The 16,005-nt window shown below is 55.0% G+C and overlaps 1 protein-coding gene across 3 annotated transcripts; it reads left to right on the forward strand.

Annotated features, from left to right (window-relative positions):
• Positions 1-3,536: 3,536 nt before the first annotated feature.
• On the forward strand, positions 3,537-10,389 carry Gpihbp1 (glycosylphosphatidylinositol anchored high density lipoprotein binding protein 1). 3 transcript variants are annotated; one of them, XM_005395760.2, is made up of 6 exons: positions 3,537-3,621; positions 5,605-5,727; positions 8,660-8,760; positions 9,232-9,333; positions 9,773-9,886; positions 9,978-10,389. In XM_005395760.2, exons 3-6 carry the CDS (start codon positions 8,709-8,711, stop codon positions 10,274-10,276), a joined length of 567 nt encoding a protein of 188 aa, XP_005395817.1. In that variant the 5' UTR covers positions 3,537-3,621; positions 5,605-5,727; positions 8,660-8,708; the 3' UTR covers positions 10,277-10,389. The 3 variants fall into 3 exon arrangements, with proteins under 3 accessions (XP_005395817.1, XP_013375462.1, XP_005395816.1); XM_013520008.1 differs by lacking the exons at positions 3,537-3,621; positions 5,605-5,727 and adding an exon at positions 7,785-8,096 and having other exon boundaries at positions 8,536-8,760; XM_005395759.2 differs by lacking the exons at positions 3,537-3,621; positions 5,605-5,727 and adding an exon at positions 7,786-8,096.
• Positions 10,390-16,005: the final 5,616 nt, after the last annotated feature.

The following is a 16,005-nucleotide window of genomic DNA, read 5'->3' on the forward strand; positions in this document are numbered from 1 at the left end:
CTGACTTGGTGCGTTGTTACAGTAGCCCCAGAATACACCAGATCTTCAAGGTGAGATCCCAACATCAGTCAAGCCTTGGGAGGAGATTGTGTGGGAGGGCCAGTCTCCTGAGCACCCCGACCTTCTGGACAAAGCAGCAGCACCACCACCACCCTGTACACGTGCTGGTGAAGACCCTGGACTACTGTACCCTTGAAGCCCTTGTTGCTCTCAACCTCCTGGACCCTTGTGCCTCCAGTTTACCTCTGACTTCATTTGGAACACCACAACCCAGAGGACAAAGCACATTCAAGCAAGAGAGAGTATGCAGCAAAAGATCTGTGTATCAGCAAAACCCACTTGGGTACATGTGGAAATAGAAAGGACAGGATTTCAGGTGGAGATGAATACAAGGAGACCCTTGGCAAGGATTCTACATGCAGAGATAACTCTAGCAGCTGCCAGGAGTGGTAATAATTTGCTCAATTGAGGAACAAAAACCTAGAACTGTCAGTAGCCATGTGGAGATGAGATGCCCAAAATGTGCACCTCACAGAGACCCCAAGCTGGGGATAGAGGCCTACGCCTGTCCCTGACGGACCTCGGGCCCTGGTCAGTCCACAGACCCAAATAGACTTGCTTTTAGTGACTTTGCTTGGGCTTACAGCCATGTGACAGAGAAACCAGGCAACAAAGACAGAAAAGGACCAGGTTCCAGGCCAACATTACTTTGTTCTAGGACCCTGGTGGCCTAGGGCTTCCCCAGTGATCTGGGAATGGAAGTGAGTAAGAGAACAAATGTAGTAATGACCCAATCCTGCTCTCCAGCTCAAGGTGAATACAACATCCCTGGCTATTTGCCCAACTCCCAAGATGCAAGAGATATGCCCACAAATTCCAGGACCACGCCGCCCCATGGGCTCGCCAATCCTCAGAGCAGGCCTGCAGGATGTGACTCCCCAGCAAGATGACGTCTGCCCAGAGGGCTCAGCAGTCAGCACCACATCCAGGCTCGACTGAGGCACAGGGCCACTCCCCTCCCTTCTAACTCACCCCCTGTTGTTGAAAGGCACTCAGCCTCGGGGAGTAACCATGGCTGATCAGGGTGACTTCAAGTGTGGCTTTGTATGGTGGTGGCGTCGCTCCTGGGACACAGGACTAGTCATTTGGAAATGCGTTCTCTCTGTGCCACTAAGTAAAAAACGCTCACATTGGCTCCCTTGTCTCTGCTGAGGACAGACTCCTTTCCTTTTTTCCTGGGGCTTTTCTGGCTGGCTCTGTACCCCAGTCTAGACTGAAGGGCCTTGATGGTCTCATGGGCACTGGTGGATGGGGTCTGCAGGTGCCTCAGCAGCCCAGGCACAGCCTCTGTTTCTGGGGGTGGGGGTGGGAGGTAAGCCCCGTGAGAATGTAAGCCACTCCTCAGGAGGTCTCAGGGCCCCAAGGACAAGCCCTTGACATGGAGGTCAGCTCCTCAGACTCTTCAGACTCTGGAAGAAAGGGACATGTGTTTGACTCTGCTGTTTCCTCCAAGCTAGCAATGATCCAAAGATGCCAGAGAAATGCATAGTGGGGCTGCCTGTGACCCTGACCTGGTAGAGCCAACTGTGCCTGGTAACTGAGCCAGACCAAGGTCCTAGAAAGAGCTGCAGCAGCCCCAGAACCCTGGACTTGGAGTAAGGCCCCCCTGCAGGAGCCCTTTGTGGGAGTCCTGGTGCCATACTTGTCCCAAATCTCCAAGGATCTCTCCTGCCTCTCCCAACTCCTGGGCTCCTTGCCCTCCTTGCATTGGGACCAAATCCCTCCAATCTCACTCTGTTTTCACATAGCTTCTCCTAGGCCTCCGTGTCTCCATTCTTGTGTCAGGACACCTACTGTTGAATCTAGGACTTACTCTAATCTAGAAGAATCCTCATCTCAAGATCCTTAACTCAGTTACACCTGCAAAGACCCTTTTCCCAGTATGGCCCCAATTGCAGGTTCTGGGGATCAGGGCTTAGACCCATCTTTGGAGGGAACTACTCAATCAAGCCACCATTCTCAAAAGTCAAAGAATTAATTCTCCCTTGAGAAGGGAATGAGACCCTTTCCCACCTGGCCCAGGCAGGGCCTCTGAGGGAAGAACTCTGGGGAACACCCCAGGATCTGGGAGACCAGTGGGATCCTGGGGAGTGAGAACAGCATGGCCAGGTTTCCAAACCCCCGGATGACCTTCCCCTGCCTTTACCAAGAGCCATGGCTCAATCCCCACCCAGAGCCCAGAGCCCCTCAGGGTCCTGCTTGAGGGAAGGGGACACAGTGTACCTAAAGTTTTGTCCCTGAGCAAAGTTGGTCCAAGGGTGCCCAGGACCTAGGGTGACAGCATCCTAGGCCAGGCCCTGGGGCACCAGTGACAATGATAGCCAAGAAGGGCACTCATGCGGATGACAAACCAAGGCCTATGTACCTGCTTTGCATACATTGACCTGATCTATCAATCCAAAGACCGAGATTCTCCTTTCTCCTTCCTGTGAGCATCCATTTGCCACAGACCCATCCTCTTTTGTACCATAACCTTGTCTGAAATGCCCTCAAATCCCAAAAAGAGCTGGGCATGGTGGTGCCTCACACCTATAATTCTGGCACTCTTGAGCCGGGCGTGGTGGTGCACACCTCTAATCCCAGCACTTGGGAGGCTGAGGCAGGAGGATCGTTGCGAGTTCAGGGCCAGCCTGGGCTACAAAGTGAGCTCAAGGTCAGCCTGAACTACATAGTGAGACCCTGTCTCAAAAAGACTACTAATAATAATAATTATAATAATAATCCTGGCACTATTAAAGTTGAGGCAGGAGTATCGAGGAGAGTGCAAGGACAGCCTGGGCTACGCACTGAGTTCATGTCCAGGCTGCACTACATAGCTGGTCCTTGTTTCCAAAAAAAGCAAAAGTCCTAGGAAGAAAATGTTGAGACTGTCCTGTAGCAAGGGAGTGAGGGCCCAGGGCATCACAGTCCTTGCCAGGAGCCCTGCTGTCTGGTGGAAGTAGAGGCTGGTCGGCACCAGGCTGGAGCAGCTTTCCCCAGCTGTTCCTACTCTGTGGTGTTAAATGCACTGAACTTGGCCCAGGGTGCCTCCACACGCGTGTCCTTGTGCTGCGACAGCCCAGAGCCAGCTTAGCCCAGAGACCAACTGAAGCCCAGGTTAGGAACTTCAGTTCAGCACAAGCGCCAGCCATGTCCACTCCATGCTTTTCTGAGACAGGGTCTTGCTTTGTAGTTCAGGCTGGCCTTAAACTCACAATGTATCCCAGGCTGGCCTCAAACTCAAGGTGATCCTCCTGCCTCAGCCTCCCAAGTACTAGAATTACAAGCTTGTGCCACCACACCCAGCACTTCTCAAATGTTTTCAGAGTTGTAAGTCTTTGATCAGCAGCTTGGGTTTCAACCACAGACCAGGAGCACCAGGTGAAGCTGAGAGCAGCAGAAGGGAGATGTTCTCCTAAGCAGGTGAGCAGAGGTTTGCCCTCCCTAGGCTGGGGAACTCACAGAGCTAGGATGTCCACATCACCACGGTCACCATTCTGGGCTCTAAGCTGCCCCCAAGTTCTGCCCTGTGGCTCACTGCATCTCACTGTGGATCACTGCATTGGAGCCTATAGCCCCAAGGTGAGGGCCACTTCCCTGTGTCACAGGCAGTTTCATTTGACTTGGGTCAGACACCACACTGGGCTCCCCATGGCCTGGCCTTTGTGACCCTGGGAATCCCCCCAGCTTCATCCTGGCCCTAGCCAGGGGCCTGAACAAGTCCCACCTGCTCCTTTCCATGAGAACCCTGGGCTTCACAGGAGATGCCACCCTCAGCCATCTGAGGCAGCCCCTCCCTCTCACAGCACAGTGTTGCCATGGTGACAAAAACCACTCACACAGGGGCTCAAAAAGAGCAAGCAGCTCTCCACAGCTGCCTGGGGCAGCACGGGGCCTCCCCAAGCCCCCCTGCCAGCTCCACAGGAGTCCAGCCTCCTGTCCCCACCCCAGCAGGGGGCACAGCTGCCTGAGACCTTGTACCTGAGATTCTGCCACCATACCTGCCAGGAACTCTTGTCAGATGTCCCAACAGTTCGGCTCCCCTGCCCTGTGTGACTTACACACTCAATGGCTGCCCACCTGGGGTGGGCATATGGGCTGTGGCCATGTGGGCATTGTGCTGCCTCCACCCCAGGCAGAGCCCCTTGCCTCTCCGTGCTACTCCTTGCCTCCTGCGGACTGTTAGCAGCTGCTGCCTTGCAGGGCTGTGCAGGTTGTGTGCTTGAATGTGAGCAACCAGGAAAGGGGGAGAAGAGCAGAGGTATGGGCAGCAAGTGAGAGGGGTGAGGGGCAGAAGAGCCTGTGCCACAGACCCGAGACCCGGCGCAAAGGTGAAGAGGCAGAATTAGAGCGGCCCTTCCTCCTCATACTGGAAATCCCTTGGCATATCCACTCCATGCTTTTCTGATTCCAGCCATGCAGAGCTTTTCTATCCTTCCCTATCTCTGCAAAGTCCCTGGCAGAATTATTTTTAGAGTCTTTCTTACCATGTCAGGTGAGGGAGATAAATATCTAATGAGATAAGGTAAATGGCATGCACAAATTGTCCCTTGCCTGTGCATTCCCAAAGGGGACACCAGCACTCCATGTAGCCGTGGGGGACATTGAAGCCAGCCTTGAGCCCCAAGGCCCTACTGAGCGGGTGCTAGACACACACATGTCAGTCACCTCTGAGAGGAGGGTGCTTTGAGACTCTCTGGGTTGATGCTAATGGAGCTAAGGGGACCCAGAGACACAGGGAACAGACACGGAGGGTCCTTGGGGCAGGAAACATGGAGGAAACAAGGAAGTGAGGAAAGTGGACAGGATGAGGTGCCCATGTACAAGTGATTAAGAAAGGGGCTTCAGGGCCAGGGATATAGCTCAGCGGCACAAGCGCCTGCCTGGCACGTGCTAGGTCCTGAGCTCGATTCCCAGCACCAAAAAGAAAAAAAGGGGAGCTTCAGAGGCTGTGATATCTCCCTTTGGGGTTCCTGAAGGGAAAGAGTGAGGCCCTGACCCACTCACACATGCTGCCTCCTTCTGAGTGCTAAGCACTAGGGAACAAAGAAGCTAACACCTGCCTCACCTAACCCATGAGAGACCACTCACCGCCACTGAGCAACGGTCCTTCTCTGCCACCCTGGAGAGAAGGGTCAGGCTCTTCTCCAAAAGGGAGTCCCGCCCTCTGCCACATGGAGTCCTCATCTGCCCCAAAGGCCCTCTCTCAGTACAGGCATCAGTGCCATGCCAAAATGTCACTCCCGCCTCCCACCCCAGCTCCTGGATGCTCTTCTGATAGCGTCACCCCCAGTTCCTTGGGGACAGCAGTGTACAGTTCTGGATCTGACTCACTTTGGTGTTCTGAGACCAATATGGGAATTGGGGATACAGAGTAGGGGCTTGGAGCTCAGAGAGGGCCACACAGTACCCCTCCCTCCAGGACAGCCGGGCCTGCAGCCTCCCCGCAGCACAGTACTAAACTTAGTACTAAAGTTTAGTACCAGCACTAAACTTGCCCAAGATGCCCCCACCAACCTCAGAGCAGGAGCAGCATGGATGGTTGGGTATGCCTTGTATCCACAGCCAGCACCAAACTCTGAGCCAAAGCTGCTGCTGCCAGAGTGAGCCATATGACCCAGGCAGACACTCCAGTATCCACAGAGCCACCCATTGGAGCTACCAACCAAGCTGGGCAGAGCAGGCAAGGTGGGTCCCAAAGCACATGGTCCGTGAACAGAGAGCCAAGGATCATGGGCATGGCCCAGGGAGGACTGGGAGGGAAGTCAAGCCCCAGGGTCAGGGGCCCTGCAGGATGGGTGCTATAAAGAGGTCTCTGGGAGCCACTCTTGTTGAAGAGTAGCATGAGCAGGAGCAGCATGGATGATCAGGTATGCCTTGTGTCCACAGCCAGCACCAAGCTCTGAAGAGTAGCCATCAGCCTTCAACTCTGGCCTTGGGGTCTCAGAGGATGATTCCATACCCTAAGGACACAGCCTCAACTCCAGGGGGCTGGGAGGAGGCCTGGGCTCCTCTGAGACCCCTCAAGAGGGTGCTGGGCCAGGGAGTATGGGTCATTCCTATGTTAGGCTGGGGGCAGTACTGAGGGTACCAAATGTCACCATCAAGGTATTGGGGCATGCATCTTGTCCCCACTCAGGGGCCACCCACCCTGTCCTGGCCGTGTACCAACTTCTATGTGCACTGGCTCAGACTCAGCAGCTTCCCTGGGTGGAGCAGAGGAAACCCTGCAGGACAGTGCACCCCTAGAATGACACACCACTGCCCCCTAGAGATGTTGAGAATCAACGACATCAAGTCGAATTTTAGCCAATTAACTATCCCTCCTGATTCCCACAAGCCCTGGCCTCAGCCTGGGCTGTCACCTAGGCCAAGGGAAGCTGCGCTCAGAGGGCGGCAGCTCTGCCAGGCCTGAGCTGGGGGGCAGAAGGTGGAGGTCCTCTGCTTCCTGACAGAGACTTGAGGCCCCAAATTAAAAGGCCCTGTGGGAAGCAGCTAGAGCCTGGAGAGGGATCGGCCAGCCAGGAGCAGCCACTAGAGGTGACGAGCCTGGAAAGTGACCTTGGCTGCTGGAACTGCCAACAGAACGAGGCAGCAGGATAGCAAAGAACAGTCCAAGAGGAACTGAAGAAGGACAGTGGACAATGGCTGAGGCATTGATGGATAAGTGTCATCCCAGCCAGCCACAGTCCTCTGGCAGTCCTATTAGACACACTGTGAGGCCAGACAGTGGGCTGCTTCCAGAGCCAGGGAAGGAAGAGCTGGCACTCAAAGCTCTGCTTCGGGTGGCCCCAGAGAATGTCCCGCCCAACCTGTGACAGTGAAGGGAACTGAGGCTTAGGCAAGCTAAGGGGCTGACCCAAACCATAAAACATGGGAACTGCCATGGGCTGACATCAACCCAGCCTCCAATCCACCCCCTGCTCTGATCCCCAAGTAGCTCTCTGCTCACCCTATTTACCCTGGGGGACAGTGGTAGGGCAGAGGCCTTGCCCAGCAGGAGGCTAATGAAGGCAGGCTGCCGTTGTTCACAAAAGGTTCACCTTCTCTTCTTCCCAGTCAACTCCTACCCAGAGCACAGGGTGGCCTAGGGGAGCTCCCTGGAACAGGGGTACCATGGCAGGGCTGGGATTACAACAGCAGGGGCAATGCCAAGGGAGGACAAGGTGTGAAATGGGTGGCTGGGGAAGGCGCTTCTGGGGAGGTAACATTTGAGCAGAAACTGAATGAGGATGGGGACAGCCATGTAAACACCGCAGGAACAACATTCTAGGTAGAGGGAACAGCAGGGAGCCAGAACCCTGGCCCAGCAAGCATGCTGAGAGGAAGGCAGCAGGCAGAGAGCAGGTACAGCAGCAGGGGCATTGCCTATGTGCTGATGGATGGCACTCCAGAGTCTCAGGGCCTGGGGCTATAGCTTAGTGGCACAAGCGCCTGCCTGGCAAGTGCAAGGTCCTGAGTCCGATCCCCGGTACCATAAAAAAAAAAAAAAAAAGAGTTACAGGGTCTCTGCTGAAATCACATCAAACGCATTTAGCACCACATTCCTGAAATACCCCATTTGCTTTCCCCAAGACTCTTGCCAAGCCAAGAGGAAACTATAAGGGGACAGATACTGGACTGTCCTGATAAGTAGTATCTCAGGGACACTGGGAACTGGGCAAGCCAGTGTTATCTGTCCTAACTGCCTTCCTGCCATATGCTAAGTCAGCCAGTTCCCTAAAATGCTGGTCACACAATAGAACAAAGCCAGCCAAGGATGTCTCCACTTTGGAGTTGAATCTACAAGCCCCTCCCTAGCTGCTAACAGCAGCGAGTGAGACACAGCACAGTAGGGTGCTGTCATTCAGCAGCTCTCAGTATTTGCTCCTGAGCACTTGCCGGCTTGTCACCCTGGGACCTCCCCCGAAGTGCTGCTGTTGAGTATACACACCTCAGGAGTTTTCAGAGCAGCGCTGTTATGGAGCACGCACCCTTGTGTACCTTCTGAATAGTGCTGTTGGACCCCTACTCACTTCTGCACTTCTTTCCGTGCTTCCGTGGACCCTTCCCTATTAGTAAGTATCCACTAACTCATCCTCCCTTTAGTGCCTGCTAAGCCTCATCTCTCTCGAGCCATCTCCCTCTCAACAACCTTCTCCCTCTCTCCAGCATACCTAGCTGTGGATGACACAAGAGTGAGATCCTCTGAAGGGGAGAATGCCTGGTCCCTGGTGGGCAAATGGGGTCTGGGGTCCTAGCCCCTGTGGTGATGCAGCCAGAGTTCCCAGGGGAGGGGACAGTTGGGGCCATTGGGCACTAACCCAGCCCAGGCTTCTGAGCCACAATGTGGGGCTGAGGCAGGGAGGCCCAGGAGCCAGGAAGCCAGGATAGGGCCAGGTGGCTCCTGAGGCCGGTGCCTACCTTCCGCAGAGTCTATCAGGCCCCAGGAACAGCACAGGTGGACAGGACGCCCTGAGCTATACACAATGACTTCGCCTTCCCCTCTACCCCCAGAGGGAAACAGTGTCCCTGGCCAGGCGCCTGAAGCTGGGGACCAATGTGAGACCCATTGTTTGAGACTGGAGCTGGCAGGGGCCACGGGAAGCCCCAAGCAATGCCTTTCGTCCTACTGACGCAGATCCAGAACACAGTGAGGACCGCACACAGGGACAGCAGTGTCCTGCAAGATGAAGGCACTTGGAGCTGTGGTCCTGGCCCTGCTACTGTGTGGGCAGCCAGGTGCAGGGGTGCATGGTGACCCTCTGGTGGGAGGTGGTGCAGTCCTAGCCTACGGGGACCTCCAGGGACCCCCAACCTGGGACAAGAGATGGCCTTAGGAAGGACAGGATGGGAAATGGGAGCCTGGGAAGGAGAGTCCTGACTAGGCAGATGGGGGCTCCTTACCATCTCTTCCATGTTGGGCTGGCCCTCTGCCTCTTTCACTGTACCTGGGGCTGGATTCCCCAGACCTGGGGAGATAGATGAGGCTGTCCTGGGCTCCCAGCATCACTATGGTCCCAGCCTTAGGCTTGGCCTTTCCAACACTGCAGGGCTTTTGGGATCCCTGCCTTCTCCTGGCTTCCTCCTTCTGTGAAATGGGCAGGCCTTAATGTCAAAGATAGACATAGGAGTTTGGGGCTTGGCACCTGGCACTGAGTGTGTGCCCTCTGAACCTCAGTAGCTGAAATTTATGTGTCCCTGTATGGCCAGGCAGCAGTCAGGCACAGGAAGAGGAGGAGGATGACAGGAGTCCGGACAGCTACGGCTATGATGATGATGATGAGGAAGAAGAGACCCACAGCAGAGATAGAGGTACCCATCCACCCATCCCCAGGCTGCTGGGCTTCCTGCTCTGCTCCGGCAAGGATGAAGCAGATCTGCTGGTACCCAGACCATGTGACCTGCCCCACACCCCTTGCCCTCACCCTGCTGGCTCTCCCCTAGCTTCCCTTGGCATTAGCCTGCTCCCCACCTGCATGGTATTGCCTTAGGTCCTCATCTGCAAGGCTTGGTCAGACTTCCTTCTGGATCTTCACTGCCCACCTTAGGCAGGGCCACCGAGTAAGTGACAAGAAATGAGCAGAAAGTTTCCCCTGTAGCCTTGTCCTATTTCCTCCAAAAGCCCCCAGTGTAGATTCCTGCAGGGCAGGGTTTGAGGATGTCTAACAAGGCAGGCAAACAGGGACCTGGGAAGGCAGGCGCTGAGGGTCTCCTCAGCCTGATCCCGGCCTGAGCCTGGCCTCACCCACAGCACTGCCGTGCTATCACTGCCCTTTGCTACACCACGGGGACAGATGCGACCAGATACAGAACTGCTCCAGCAGTCAGGACTCCTGCGTCATGCTTGTTAGCCATAGCAACACAGGTAAGTGGATACGGCCTGGCACACATGCGCCCAGAGGCTGCCTCTGTGCCCCAACCCATCTCAGCACCTGTCCCCACCTCCCCGCCCCCAGATTCTGGTTCCCTGACCACCTACTCCATGTGGTGCACGGACTCCTGCCAACCCGTCATCAAAACCGTGGAGGGGACCCAGATGACCGAAACCTGCTGCCAATCCCCCATGTGCAACGTCCCACCCTGGCAGCACCCTCAAGTCGAGGACCTGCTGAATGGCAAAACAGGCAGTCCCCAGGACGACAGAGCCAGTCATCCCCAGGCCGGTGGGTCACATGCCCCCCCAAGCTGTCCCCAAAATGTGGGCACAGCCCTCCTATTCAGCCTCTTCACTAGCCTTTGGGTAGTGGGGACCTAAAGACACCTCCCTGCCCCTGCTCACACCTGGCCAGGCCAGCACTCTGTCCAGTTCTTCCCCTTACCCCTGTCACCAGCTTCAGAGAATAAATTTAGAGTGCCTTTCATGATCCATCCAACTCTGGACCTATTTGGGTCTGGGCCTTGGGCACCTGTATCCCTAGGACGCATGGTATCCACCAGCTCAGCGTCAGGCAGAGACAACACTGCATGCCTGGGGTACACCATCCTCACCTTTAACTTCCCAGCATGAAATTCCTCCGAACCCAGCTGTCATTTAGGTCAAGTGGAAGCCAGTGTTGGACAAAGTTCTTCCCCCACCTGTCTGGAGGGACAAGAATTTGGAAGTATTGTTGTTGTTGTCTTAAATAGTCTAACTAGGTTTCCCAGGCTGGGGCTCAAACTTGTAATCCTCCAGGCTCGGCCTGAGCAGCTGGGATCACAGACTGCGCCGCTGTGCCCAGCCTGGGAAGAAGCTTTGGGGTGGAAAGAGGCCCCAGGAGGCTACAGGGGCAGGTGCAGCAAGGGGAAAGCAGGAGGTACTGAGGAACAAGGGGAGAAAGGAAAGGAGGGAGGTAATCCTGTAGCCTCATTCCGTCCTCTGAACTCCACCCTTCTCCTCCCTGGCGGCATGGGAGAGGAGGCTGGAAGTGTGACAGTCAACTCTGTACTGGGGAGGGACAAAAAGGGCCTGTGGCTCTTGAGGTGGGAACCTGGATAGCAGAGCCCTGCCTAGGCAGATGGGGGCTCCTTAGCATCTCTTCTGTTGGGCTGGCCCACTGGCTGCTGGGCACTCTGCCTTCTGCACTGTACCAAGTTCTGCTTCACCAGCAGCTGGTGAATGGACAGAGCCCTGGGGTGAAAGGAAGACAACCTCAGCCACTAACCCAGCCTCAGTTTCCCTATTTGAACAGTAAGGACAGAGGTTTAAAGGACTCCTAGATTCCCACGAGCTCAACTTTGTCGGCTTTGGAAGTCCAAAGCCCTTTCCTGCCTGCCAACCCCATTCTATCATGCAGTGTGAGGCCTCCACTTGTCCACTCTCTCCACTTCCTTATCAAGAAAGTCTTGGGGCCTAGATGGAGGTAGGGAGTAAAGTCCCTGGGTGCAGGTGGCATCTTTTTCTCCTCCCTGTGAAAGGGAGCTGAAAGGTGTAAAGCTGCCCTTTACACCATGACGCATCGCGCTGAGCGTAAGGCAACATGGAGGAAGGCACCTAACCACTGACGACCAGAAGGCATATACCAGCTCTGCACTGCCTATCTCAGGATCTGCTTACCTTGGAGGGAAATAAACTTCTGCCACGTTGAAGCCAATTATTTTGGTTTCTGCTGCCTGCATTTTTACGCATGCACACACTCTGTCTCACTCACACACACAGCCCGCTGATACACAGCTCAGACTGCCTGGGCTGGAATTTTAGGCCCGCCCTCAGCAGCTCCATGACCTCCAGGAATCCCTGCTCCTCCAGCTCAAGCTTCTTGCCAGCTTGGTGCAGATTTCAGAGGGGCCTCCAGCCCTGAGAGTGCTCAGTGCTTGTGGGCTGTCGCTGTCACAGGACCCTACTCTGAGTGCATGTTTGCGGGAATGCCCATCTGTGCTAGGTCCTTACAACCCAAGCGACCTCACTAGCCATGTCTGACTAGAAACTCTGTGCACTACTACCTGTGTTCACAAAATTGCTCCTCAGGAGGGCTGTCTTAAAGCCACATGCAGATCCAAGGGGACGGTTTCCCATGACCCTCAACTTCTGATCCTTTTGAGCTTCATGAGAGGGAACTAGGACTCAGGGCTCAGTCTGAAGTCACTGACTCCAGGACATGTCCTGACCTCTATTACAGTCTCTTCTCCCAGGGTCCCCACCCCATTCCCAGGGAAGGCAAATGCACAGCTGACCCCTCACTGGGCTCTGACCTGACTTCCCCTCCTGAAGGCAGAGAATAAGCAGACACGTTCTGAACACCCCAGTGCCACTGCCAGGAACTATCCCAAACACAGTCTAAGCTGCCCCACAGAGCTTGCTGTCCCAGCACCCAGAGGGTTTTTGCTATGCTGTCCAACATGGGCACAGTTGGGGCCCACCGACAAAGGAAAGAGACTATAGCTCCTCTGGGTCCCACACTGAGTGGCTGCAGCTCCAGGATCCAGGACCAGCTCTTCCTGCCAACCAAGGGTACCTCAGGCCTTGAAGCTGAGGCGCCAGGAGGCCTGAGCTGCTGCAGCAGAGGTGGGAGACTGGATGCTGGCCAAGGTCATTGAATTCCCACAGTGCAGGCCAAATGGGGCAGAGGTACCAGTGGATAGTGACAGCCAAGACAGCCTAGGTCCTGCATGAAAGCAGTATAGGACATGAGCTCCAGGAGGAGTAGCAGAACACCAGGTGCACTAACAAGGTTGTGTGGAGCCCACCGTTCCTCATTCAGCTGGGCAGCAGAGAACTGAGTGCAGCTGGACACCAGTCACAGGATTCATGTTGTACCTCGGCTCCCCGTGGCTCCTGTAACAAATTACCACAGACACAGCAATTACAAACAACGAACATGTGCCACAGTGCGAGAGGTCAGCATTATTATGGTTTGGGTTTTAAATGTCCCCCAAAAGCCTGGACCCAGCCTTTGGCATTATTGGGAAATGGAGGAATTTTTAAGAAACAGGGCCTAGGAGAAGAGCCCTTGAAAAACCTGGTGTCTGTCTGTCTGCCTACCTGTCTCTCCCTCCCTCCCTCCCTCCCTCTCTCCCGCTCTCCCTCTCTCCCCCATCTCCCTCTTCCTCTCCCTCTCCCTCTCCCTCCCTCTCTCTCCTGTTTCCTGGCCTCCACAAGGAAAGCAGACATCCGCTACACACTTCCACCAAGAGGTGCTGCCTTGCCACAGGCTAAAGGCAACGGGACCAAGTGGCCATCACCAGGAACCTCTGAAACCATGGACCAAAATAGCGCTTTCCTCCTTCTGAGTGGAATTAGCCTGTTAGGGAGGGAGACCTACTCATCCCTCCAGATAGAGCAAGTAGGACATGCAAAGATGGCCCTGCAATTGCCTGTGTCCTATGGAATCTGCCTGGCTAAAGCTCAGAGCTCTCCCTAATCAGGTCACTCACTGCAAAGTCATGGACATCAGAGGTCCTGAGGCCTAAAGGGTAGACTGCAGGTTGAGAAGAAGCCTGGTGCCCCATCTTGAGGGTTGGAAAAGACCCAGAGTGACCCTAAGGCTTCAGGATAGGGTCCACCAGGGCCGAAGAATACCTCCTCTGCTCCATCTGGCCCTCCTTTTTCTCTTCTATAAATCTAAGGTTTGCTAGGAGCTCACTAGAGGAGACCTGGCTGGCCCAGGAACATGGGGTGGGGCAGGGGTACAGCGATGTGGCCAGAACCAAGGCTTTGAGCCTAGTCACCATGACAGACACCCATCTGGGAACACAGCCTTTTCTCATGGGCCATGGCCAAGCTTCAGCTGGGGGACATGGTCAGATCCAAGCCCAGAATCCCAGGGCACCTCGGCTAGGGGACAAAGCCAAAGATACAAGAGCCCCTGCAATTCCGTCCTCCCTCTGTAGAGCACCACAGCACAGGTTGGGTGGGAGTCACAGCTTGCAGTGAGGTGCTGCCGGCCTCCTTTCCCACAGCCTCTGTTCCTCAGCTTCTACCCTGTTCTCTGTATAGTTGAGCATTTGGCCCATGTTAGTGTTCAGCAGCCATTGCCCATACTTCAGCTGCTCTGCTGAATCCAGGGCTCTCTCCAGGCCCAGTGCAGGAGATACTCTGCAACCCCCCGCTTTTCCCTGTGTATCCCTCTCTTGACTCAGCACAAAGGATCCCTGGTTTTCCTGGCTGATACGAAAACACCGGGCAAACCAGCCTAAAGCAGGACCAGAGCCTGTGCTCTCCAGCTCTTCCTTTTCCTGGGCAGCTTTGGGGCTCTCGAGGACCTGCCCTGTGCTGGTGCCTGAATCCTCACTCCAGCACTTTCACATACTTGTGTCAGGAGCTGAGTGGTGGTGGAGATTCCCTACCCTGCACCGTCACTGCCCCTGAGCACTTAGGCTTCAGGCTGCCATGATGGTGAGGTACCAAGGTGAGCTGGTGAAATACTGCCTTCCCTCCTCTCACCCCAGTGCTGCCAGTGCCAGGTTTGGGGGTCACACTGTGGGCTGAGACTTCTGCCTGCCAAAGGTCCTGGGAAAGGACACAGGGTTGTACTGGGCCAAGCAGAGCTCAGGGGCAAGGATGAGGTCAACAGAGACAACCCCTGACTTCCCAGAAGCTGGCCTGGTTGGCCCACAGGAGACTCAGAGGGGTATTGAAGGGCTGGCTTTTTGCAAAAAAAAAAAAAAAGTACATGTGCCCCACATCATGACTGAGGAATCCCCAGCCCTTCCTTCCGTCTGGAGACTGTGGCAGCCTCTATCCTCACACGCTCATTTAGCTAATGCACACACCGCCTCCTCTGGGGCCAGCCCCAGGACAGGGACCTGGCTGGAGAGATGCACTTTTTCTGGCAGAACCCCATTTGCTCAAGTATGGTGACAAGGAGGGACACATGTGTCCCACAAGCTTGTGGTACCTGGAAGGGGAAAGGTCCCAACCTGCAGACCAGTCTCTGGATGGTCGCCTGAGTACCAACCCAGAGGACACTCTTCCTTCCTCACTGGGGCCACCCTGATAAGCTGGTATAGTGAGAGGGGATGCCAGGCTCTAGAGAGTCAAAAAGGGGCCCAGTCCAGCAGGCAGACCCTCCTTGGGTCCCACTGTTCAGGTCCAGATGGACACACCCCCCACAGTTCCTGAGGGTTCCCCTCCCAGGTCAAGTGTGTCCTGTGTGTTCACACCATTCGACAGTCACCTCTCCTTCTCTTGCCTGACCCTGGCCCTGCTGAAAAGTGACAGGGCCCAGGGACTCGGCTTATCTGATACTTTTCTATGAATTTCCTGCCTCACAGGACAGGAAGCAGACATCCACAGTCCACCTCCTGCTCCTTACTCTGGACTGTGAGAACTTGCTGAGGAGCAGGTACTGTACCCAAAGCAGGAAATTCCTGAGGAAGGAGCCTCGTTATCAGTGCCCACCCAAGACCACAGAGTTTACAGAAGCCAGTAGACATGGGGACAGGCTGGTGCAGCTGAAGGCAGAGCAGGGCCACCTCTGCACCAAGTTCCCTGACACCAAGGGCCACTACAGGAACTTTCCAGGACTGAGATATCACCAGCTCAGTATTGTGGAAGACAGCACCTCCTCCATCTGACCTCAGGTGTGCATCACAGGACTCCCGCCCAGCAGACTGTGACAGGGTCCAAGACATGGGGGTCTGGCTGATTGAAAGGGAGCTTTATTTTGGGTATCAGGGGCTTCTCAAAGGCAGAGGCACCTGGGTAGTCACCTTGGTGTCTCAGGTGCTCACCCAAGAAAACTCTGACCACGTGACCAAAGCCTGGCCATGGTCCCAACTAGAGAATCCCTCAGGAAAGTCCACAGAGAAACAGGAAATACTCCAAAATAGAAAATTCTCTGCAAAAGACCCCATGGGGGGACACAAAGACAAACCAAAGTGGAAGGACACATGCAAACACATGGGACAAAGAATTCTGTCTACAATCCATCTACCACCCATCCCCAAACTCAACAGAAGTTCGGCAAGGCCAAAATAAAAAACAGTGGCCACATCAAATGGGGGTGAGGATGCAGAGAAAACCAGGTCATTTGTGCACTGCTGGTAGGGATACAAAAGGGTGCAACT

The sequence above is a fragment of the Chinchilla lanigera genome, unplaced genomic scaffold (assembly GCF_000276665.1).
Source record: "Chinchilla lanigera isolate Chin_1 unplaced genomic scaffold, ChiLan1.0 scaffold00053, whole genome shotgun sequence".
In the NCBI taxonomy this organism is placed as follows: Eukaryota; Metazoa; Chordata; class Mammalia; order Rodentia; family Chinchillidae; genus Chinchilla; species Chinchilla lanigera.

Bases quoted from the DNA above. Each gene is read 5' to 3' on its own strand.
- Gpihbp1 (XM_005395760.2), top strand. From the start codon at position 8,709: ATGAAGGCACTTGGAGCTGTGGTCCTGGCCCTGCTACTGTGTGGGCAG. The intron at 9,334-9,772 runs GTACCCATCCAC...CCTCACCCACAG, and splicing joins GACCCACAGCAGAGATAGAG to CACTGCCGTGCTATCACTGC. The intron at 9,887-9,977 runs GTAAGTGGATAC...CCCCGCCCCCAG, and splicing joins TGTTAGCCATAGCAACACAG to ATTCTGGTTCCCTGACCACC.